Source organism: Alosa sapidissima, chromosome 16 (assembly GCF_018492685.1).
Source record: "Alosa sapidissima isolate fAloSap1 chromosome 16, fAloSap1.pri, whole genome shotgun sequence".
NCBI classification, from domain to species: Eukaryota; Metazoa; Chordata; class Actinopteri; order Clupeiformes; family Clupeidae; genus Alosa; species Alosa sapidissima.
Genome location: NC_055972.1, coordinates 31,913,962 through 31,923,293, shown reverse-complemented (window position 1 = coordinate 31,923,293; position 9,332 = coordinate 31,913,962). Strand labels below are relative to the sequence as shown.

Genomic DNA, 9,332 nt, shown 5'->3' with positions numbered 1-9,332 from the left:
CACTTCAGCAGTGCCTACTGGTCAGGGTTCGAACCGGAAACCCTCCGGTTACAAGTCCAAATCGCTAACCAGTAGGCCACGGCTGCCCCTATATCGATGATTCAACAAATAAGCCCACAACACTCAGTGCAGTTGAGAAACCTTTTCCCAAGTCACTGAGCCACAATGTGCAACACCAATGTTAAGGAATATTGCAGAATATTGAATATTAAGGGATCGCACAAGCCAGGAAAAGTGAAGTGGACTGAGCCATCACACAGTAGGTAATAGGGCTGGAGATGGAGCACCAATGAGTGAGTGGTCTTGTGAGCGCACCTTCACTTGTTTCTTGAAACATTTTGACAAAAAGATTATAATTCTTCCAAAGTTGACATATAATCAAAATGACCATAAACTCTACATTTATTAAAAACAAAATATAAACAGTTTTTACTGTACATCAACAATCTTTGCAATCTTCATGAATGTAATAAAGAGGAAATATGGCAAGATCAGTGATATGTTAAAGGAAAACAAGGAATGTAGTGCAGATTATTTTTTCAACCTTTCAAGACAATGGTGAATTTCATGTAGGATCTTCGAGAACTAAAAGGTTTCCTAGTGAAGACCATTTGGACTTTACTCCAGCCACATCTTCAGCTCAACCTTTTGGGACTTTGAGCTGCAAAATGTTTTGTTAATGGTGAATAGGTCATTGGTCAATGAATCTACTACTTTGTGAGACTATGCCTTCCAAAGACCATTGACCAGTGAGGACTGGATGAAGAGTCTTGTGACAGTTTGGCTATATGATATCTGCAAAAATGACATCTGGATCCTCAGATACCATCTGGCTGAGGGCAAAAGAGTGCAGTCAGGCCTGTGGTCTCATTACTCTCTAGCAGGTCTCTCTTTGAGTCAGCCTTTCCCACTTTGAAGAGAGATGGAAGGTTCCGAATGTGCACCTCCTTTTTAAACTGCTGGCCCAAAGGTTTCTGGTGGATGGAGAGACAGAGCTCATTTAATATAAACATTTAACATAATTACTGCCATATTACCATATTCATGAATGTAAACCTAGTTTAAAAAATGTCAGTGTACTCTCCTTTTCCATATTTTATTTTATTTTATTTTATTTTATTTTATTTTATTTTATAAGATTAACCTTACCCCAATAGAACCAGCGATAAGCTTCTTGAACTGTTCTTTCCTCTTCTTTTCAGTAACCTTATTAGCAGCAGGGTTCAGAATCCTCTGGTCAAACTGGTCCAAAGCCTCCAGCTGGATGTTGGGGATCTGAGTCATGACTGCCCGCAGCTCCAAATAGCGTGGTCTCTGAAGTACAAAATGATAATTCATATGTAGAAATTATCCAACTAATTGACAGTATTCACTACCATACCACTAACTATCACCACAACCCAATAATGTAACAGAATGTTGGTTTCAGAACCAAATAATGTTATAATTGCCAATATTGTAATACAGTGATCGGACAGTGTTTTGGTACCATGCCCCAGTGCTGCAGCACAGTTGGAAAGTACAACACAGCATAATGGAGAGTCACAATAGCCACGTTTACATGGGCACTTCTATTACGATAAGAAACGGAATAATGGCATAAAAATTGTCATATAAACACCTCAATTGGAATATAAATTCCTGATCCGATCAGAATTTTAATCGGAATGAAAGAGGTGGCGTAGTCCGCGCCTATTCCGAATGAACACCCATGTATACGGTCATTTGGATTGACTGCTTCTCAAGGAAAAGTAGGCAACAACGGCTATTCCAATCAAAGATTCTAAAGCGCTTGAGAGTACCTGATCGGAATAGAACGTAACCCATGTAAACAGACGGCACACATTTTTCAATAGTTGAATAAGAATGACAAACAAATTGTCCAAATCAGTACCTGCAGAGGGAAAGCACCAAAAGCTAGTGCTTCTGAAAGACCAAATATTCACAGTACTCAGTTCTGGTGTGCTGTAGGACTTACCAGGTTCTCATACATAAGTAGTGCAAGCTGTGTAAGGGTGGCATTAGAGCCCTCATGTTGTCCGTGAATCTGTAGTCCTTTCAGCACACTGACATACAGCCATGTCACTGCCTCTGGTAAGAGGTCCCTCCCCACCACCTAAACACAAGAAGGTTTGGCACTCAGATTTGCACAACACAGCTGGTGGAAATGTACAGGCTCGTATTTACTGTTATTTAATTTTCAAAAATCAGCTTAAAATATTCAGATGAATTGGATGGAAATTCAACTACTATGTAGAGAACATTATTCCTTAGGAAAAGACGTGTGATGCATTTTGTATTTATATTATGCTTAGAACAGAGAAGTGAAAGGAACAGGAAAGATAGTCCAGGCTTATCCTCAATGAATCACAAACCTGTCTGAGGAGAGTCCAGCAAACCAAAGAGGCAGTGCGGTGGCAGATGCTTGTGTCTTTCCAAGACAGAGACGTGAAGGCAATGGTCAGAAGATTCATGTATATTTCCTGTGTAAAAGATAAAAAGGGGTTCAGGCAGGATTCTTCAGGACTAGATTATACTGTACATACATGGGAACACCCACCCCACCAAGTTCCCCTGTTTTAATTGGTCACCTCATGTTTAAGCAAGCACTTCCCAAGATCAGTAAGTTCATCTGCAGAGTTAGCAGAACTTAGCTGGACACCCTGAGAGGAGTCTGTTGCCATCATCTCTTCTCCTGCCAAAAGAAGCCCATCATTAAACTCAAGACTCAATACATTTCCATACATGAAACCACATTACCACATGAATGTTTACCGTTTATGTCTGCCGTCTCCTCTTTGCTTCCTATAGCCTCAGGTGCTTTCCTTGATATACATGAAACAACTGATAGAGGGAAAAAGGGCAAAACACATTAACACTGGTAAATGTCAGCTTGTGTACCTGGGGCCTCCTGTACAAAGTTTGTGTACGCACAATAATGTTGCGCACGTCATCTTTCACGCTCACGGTCGGGTGTAATGATATGTACTGTAATAGCAAATTAATGTGTAAATGTGCGTTTCTCACAGGGTTTAACGTCAACTTCATGTTGCACATTTCCAATCAGTCACTGCCACTACTGTTTTTTTGTTATTAATTACAGATGATAAAAGACGTAAGATTCTCGCCATTTCGTTGGATAAGACCACTTCTTTTTTTTCATTTGATTTCAATTGTTACAGTTTGGAGCAGGTTCGAGTATGGATGGATCCACAAAGGAGTTTTCATTGTTATTAATATTGCGGGATAGGCCATTTTGTCTTTGCGGAGGTCTGCGCTCTTGAGTGGCCTTCTAGTTAGCATATTAAAATGAGTGTGATTGAGGGAGAAAAGAGGGTGGAGTGTAGTGCTTGTGCATGTGCGCTTAATTTCACGTTAATTGGGATGCACAAAGAAAAGCTGTGTGGAATGCTGCGTACACAGTTTCATGTATCAGAATTTTTTTGTGCCTACACTAGTTTCCAGATTTGCACGTACACAATGTTTTAGTATGAATTCCACCCAAGTCTTTGTACATGAGGCCCCAGATCTTAACACTGGAATTTTCCTATCCAATAGCGAGTTGACACCTCTAAGCACCGACGTACACACCTGGTATTAGAAGGTCCTCTGCACACGTCACATTATCAAATCTCATTTCTCCGCTCTATAGTTAATACACATGTACACATAATGTCTGATTGGAACATTACTGATACTGCCTTAGATTAATAAATCTGCTAAATGAATAAATGTAATTTGATTTGTCTACATACAGAAAATGTTTGCTGACCTTGAAGTGATTTTTTTTCCAGAAGCAGCACAATATTGGTATCAGCCAACTGCTGAAGCCATGCGTCTGCGCAATTATTAGACTTTCTTTCTCACTTCATTCTCTCTCACACGCAAAGTCTAATATGACAAAATTTAGTAATAATGTGTTATTTTTCCTTAAGTCGTCTGAAGTATCACACACCTATTTAGAACTGTCAAGTCGCTATAGGATAAAAAAAATCTGACTAATGTCATTAATGTCTGTAGTGAGCTTCAGTATGTATGTTAGTTAAACTGTTTAAATTGAAAAGCTAAAGTGACTTACTGAGTAGATCTAGGAGCTCCCTGGTCACAATACGCACCAGCTGTTCCTCCAACATCTCTTGAGTTACCTGTGTCTCCTCCAAAATCAGACTCTCCTCTTCTGCACCACTGGGAACACACAAGGAAATGGTTATTTAAGCAGGATATCCACTTGCTTTTTTGCTGTACAAATTCAACTGAAGACCTTTTAAAGACCTTAAAGGAAAAAATAATATGTTAACCAGCATAGCAAAGGGTGACATTAACCTATGCAAGTTGAGTGCCCGGTACCTATTTACAATACAAGCAAATAGGCATTTGACACTGTGGAAATGGTCATTGTATGGTCACACAAAATACAGGTAAAATAAAAGAAATAAATATTAAAAAAATGAGGCGCTCAGTAATTATAGAAACTATAGAAAATATAAAACAAGTGACCTACCTTTGTCTTCTTCTAGTCTGTGCCATTGCTCACAGAGAAAGTCCCTCTACTCAATAGTCTTCTGTTCCTTATGTTATGCTATATTGCCACAGGTCTATCTCTGTAGGGAACTTTTCTATGTAGTCATGCGATTATGATCAGTGACTTGCTCGGCCATTACTTTTGGACACAGACTTCACGCGACTGCATTTTCTCCATGCAATCGACTAGTAGGGACTTTCTCGGGAACGATGCCACACCCAGACGGTATACCCCCTCCCCCACCCCAACACACATACACCATTACACCATAACCCCCCTCCCCAAACCAAATGGGACTTCAGGAAATGTGAGCTAATGTGGCAGTGAAGGCCATAGGCATAGCATCTCCACCTTAGAACTCTTACCCCAGACTACTCCGTTGGTTGATGATCTGCCATCTCAAGGTAAGTCTCTGTAACAAGAGTAACAATTCCCAAATATTTGCCAATCAAGTCTCATTCAAACATACGTTAAACAGTAAAGCTGTACATAATTTCATTTCCTGCCAGTGTGGTTGTTTATGCAACCACAGAACACTACTAGGTTGCAGTAGTTGTCATGCAGTCCGAATATATTCCTACATCTAGCAAAAAGTTCATGCTGCATATCAATTCAGTTTTGAGTATTAATTAGAATGGGTGTGTATGCTTGTGAACAATTTCTACACTTTCCTCTGCTTCTGTAACTTACTATTATGGTGTGATATTGCATTTGAACATTTATCTTCATTGTGGACAGATTTGTTAACTCAAGACATATTAAATACTGCACTGCCCCAGCTGTGTAGACGTCATCTTCATCTTAAAAATATACAATTTCTGTTTACTCATTACAGTGAGTGTGTTTAGTTATAGTCAGTTTAGCTATATCACTGGAGGGTCATTCCGTGTCAAATCAGATAAGGTTGTTGCTGTGCTGTCTCAGATTTTCTTTAAACTTTGTCTACATCATGAATGGGTCCCAAAACCAAGCCTTGTAAAATATTTCCGTTGAAATTTCAGCCTGATTTACAACCTGAAAAACACATTATGTGGGAATCCATGTATTTTTCGCATCCAGACCAAACTTGGCATGTTATGAGACAACAATGTTCTCAGTATAACCACTTAAAGTTTGTATGGCATGCTTATTGATTTTCTATAAGGACCATGATTTGAAAAAAGTGCAAAAAGAGTGACATTGAAGGTATTACAAACTGTTTTTTGTATCCATGTGGTATCATTTAAGTAAGGGATAATGTATAGAACGCCGGTCATTATTGGGAAAATAAGTCCAGACAGGGTGTGTAATAATTAACAGTATCCTGTGCCAATATATGAGGTCCCCACAAAAAATAACCATGAATATATCAAGGATAAAAACATGGGAAGGTCATTTTAATTTTAAAAAGATTAAAATAGTATGTGCTGTAGCTAATAGGAACATTAACATCTATTGCATCATTATCATTGTATAGACATTTAGTGTACACAGAGCCAGTGTTGTACCACAGATTAATATAATACATACTGCATTGGTACTGGTACACTAAATCATCAAGCATTCTACTCCAACATAGACGGTCATGCTCTTACTAATTATCCCATATACCATTTTATCCCATACAAGACAATATGTTTGTTTTCTAGCCAACAAAGTTTGGTCAGGCTTGGAATGCAACTTTCTAAGATATTAATGCAGAAATATGGCTTCCAAGATAAGGCATTTTTGAGAGTGTAATAACTAAAAAGACTCAAGGGTGAAATAAAATATGAAAACGCTGAAATGAAACAAAAATATTTTCAGGTGTTAGTTTTCGGACCTAAACATAATGCAGACAAACTTAGAGCAAAATCTGAGACCATGCAGCAAGTATTTTACCAGATTCTGTCCGATTTGACAGGGAATGACCCTGGAGTAAACTAAGACTTGGAAATGAAAGTTTAGCAGGAAACAACTTTTCACCTGCAGCATGTACACAAATAGAGGTCCTAGCAGGGGGCAGAGTAGGCTCTCATAATAATCTTGAGGACAGGAAAGGACCAGCTGCTTCATGAATACCCGTGAAAAGTAACAATAAGGAAAAGAACCATAATACAGCAATAGTACAGAAAACCGTTATCAAACAATGTTGTTACGTCTGAAGCAGATAAAGTCATCAAAAGGATATTTAGCAAAGGGCGAAGTCTGTGGTCTGGAACATTGTCTAAATTGCTGAGAACAGAGTTGGTGATCTGATGGGTCAGCCCATCAATGGTATAGAAGTCCTGCACAAGGGAGGGACCCAGGCTCCCCAGCACATGAAAACTACAAAAACAATGATATAAATTAGAGGAAATGGGACACAGGTGAAAAAGAGTTTTCACATGCCACTGAAACTTACCAATTGTCATAAAGGGTACAAAAGAAGCCTTGCATGCGCTCCAGAGCTGTTTTGTATGCAGGGGAGTCATAGACATCGAGCACAGGTTGCGGCAGGCCTGCAGAAAAGACATCTTCAGTGGAGTGAACAAGAATTGTGTAGTCTTAGCTGTAAGGGTGATATTCTTACCCAGTACTAAATTTTTTTCCACATCCATGACCTCATGTGCTCTAATGAAAGTCTCACTGAGGCGAGCCATGTTTTCTGGTAAGAACAAGCTGTTATGGGTCCTATAACAGACATGAGCAAGCAGGCCTTTAGTTAAAATACAAACAAAATACAAACTTGAACGTGAACAGTGCTGAGGGTAATAATATCTGTAGTGAAGCTGAGTACACAAACCTGAGGAGGCCTAGGAGATTGGGCAAAAGGGCCAAGACCTGAGTGGCGCAAGGATTCCTGAAGATAGGGTCTCCATTAGCTGTTTGACTCATCACAAACCCCCCTGAGTGCGCTTCTTGTGGATCAGATGGCCAGCGGGCACGCTTTACCACACCCATCAGCGTATATACACAAAAACTAATCTGGATCAGGAAGGGGTAGGAGTAAAAAACATCAATTTACAGAAGAATAAATTGTGTAATTTAGGCCTCATAATCAGTAGTAGTTTCACATGCAATGCCAATTAGATCCCCCAAATGCAGCTGTACTGCATATTATATGACTGGTGACACTACAGCTGAACAACGGACACCACTCATTTCTTTTTCACTTCTTTATTAGAACAAAGACTAGTGTGACGTCAAGTTCCTGACCTAGACAAAAACATACTGGAAGGAAAATTCAGAACTTGAAGAGATATCTCTGCATGCCTAGAAGAAATTACAGGCAACTGCCATTTTTAGAAAAAGCTTGACTGTTCACTTTTACGTATGCCTATTTAATTGCTAACCAAAATATGCCCTTCCCCTTCACATCCATGTCTTTGGTCTGTTTTATCCAGTGCAATAGAGACAAAGTTACTAAGCCCTGTGATCATATAGTAACGCCATTTATTAGACAGACAATTTCACTTCACATAATGCTACTGTATACAAACTCGTATGCACTATACTTTCCAATAAAAGATTTTCCCATGATCAATGTATGCTTACCCGTGAGCGACTGATGCCAAACTGATCCTCAGTGCTGGGGTCACTGATGACCTGATCAGCACCGACATGAGCCAGAAATAGAGCTGGGTCCCACAAAACACTGAAACATTCATGAGACTGGTTAGGGAAGTGCAGATAGAAACCACAAACAATGTGTAAGACATAAAGCTGTTTTATGGTTCCTTATCAAATCAATGACGTAGCTACGCTATTGCCTCTACGTCTTTATTAGTTGCGTCTCCTGTGTCTGTGTAGCTCACCACAAGGGTATCTGACAGTGTACAATCGGATAACCCCGTTATTGTAACTAAAATATGTCTGTGGTGATTTGCAAAGCCAGCAAGGAATCAAGTCAGGAAACTAGCATGTAAGCAAACTATTCGCAGTAGGGAGCTGAAGTACAACGTCCATCAACACATGGGGGCGAGTTGACCAATCATAGTTGTTGCAATCTCAGTCGCTTTGACATGTTTCAGGCTACGATGTAGGGTTTGGAGTAGAGAACATGGCAATACAGAGGCTGTGCGTAGCTACTGTATTGGTTCAGAATTGTTGATGCAGAACCATAAATAAAGCTTTATGCTTCCATTTATGTCTAAATAACACATGTCTACCCCTACGATCATTATTTGAGATCAATGACAGTTTTTAAGTTCAAATTGTAGGAATGCAAGCCATGCAAATACAAAGATATTTATCCACATACTACACATACTGACAGACATAACACAAAGCCTTAAGTGCACAAACCTCGTCATCTCCTTGGAGAGCCAATGAGTTCTGACCGGAGCCATGAGCTCCTCCAGAAAAGCCTCCTGTTTACTATAGTCTTTAAATTGGTTACTGATCAGAACCAGTGCTTCCATCAGAGCACATTTCTCCATCTGAGTCAGCAACAGATCATTGGCAAACAGCTTCTTCACATGTGTATAGAGCATGTCAAAGCATGGCTAAAAACAAACAAACACAAAAACACTCACACACTTACACTTACAGAAGACAACACTTTCTCTCTACTCTTCTTTTCCTTCCCTCTTTTGAAGGCCATCATGTCCAACCTCTCCCTCTAACTCTCTTGCAGTCTTGATTGTTGATTTTGTAAATGATCATTTTAAATAATCAGTTAATGATTATATAACCTAGAAAGTAATCAATTCACCACAGCATTTATACATAGTGAAATGGTCGATATGCCATCAAATGTTTGTCATTAGCCTTACCTCTTCCCTTCCGTGCAATTCTATTTTTGTTTAACTTAGGCTACTTTGTTTCAGTTGGTCTCTGATTATCTGCTGCATGAATTGAAAGCATCCTC

The 9,332-nt window shown here is 39.4% G+C and overlaps 1 protein-coding gene across 1 annotated transcript in view; it reads right to left on the bottom strand.

The window, feature by feature from the left end:
• Positions 1–384: 384 nt before the first annotated feature.
• Positions 385–9,332, bottom strand: part of LOC121684730 (exportin-5) — a 43,996-nt gene continuing 35,048 nt past the window's right edge. Inside the window, exons 19-33 of the mRNA XM_042064779.1 lie at positions 8,768–8,967; positions 8,018–8,117; positions 7,266–7,447; positions 7,053–7,153; positions 6,885–6,981; positions 6,672–6,808; positions 6,467–6,564; positions 4,888–4,934; positions 4,079–4,185; positions 2,776–2,844; positions 2,592–2,695; positions 2,376–2,483; positions 1,979–2,116; positions 1,150–1,314; positions 385–974 (exon numbers count right to left, since the gene is read on the bottom strand). Coding sequence (XP_041920713.1) covers positions 819–974; positions 1,150–1,314; positions 1,979–2,116; positions 2,376–2,483; positions 2,592–2,695; positions 2,776–2,844; positions 4,079–4,185; positions 4,888–4,934; positions 6,467–6,564; positions 6,672–6,808; positions 6,885–6,981; positions 7,053–7,153; positions 7,266–7,447; positions 8,018–8,117; positions 8,768–8,967 — 1,809 coding nt within the window. The 3' untranslated portion in view covers positions 385–818. The remainder of the gene's footprint in view (positions 975–1,149; positions 1,315–1,978; positions 2,117–2,375; positions 2,484–2,591; positions 2,696–2,775; positions 2,845–4,078; positions 4,186–4,887; positions 4,935–6,466; positions 6,565–6,671; positions 6,809–6,884; positions 6,982–7,052; positions 7,154–7,265; positions 7,448–8,017; positions 8,118–8,767; positions 8,968–9,332) is intronic.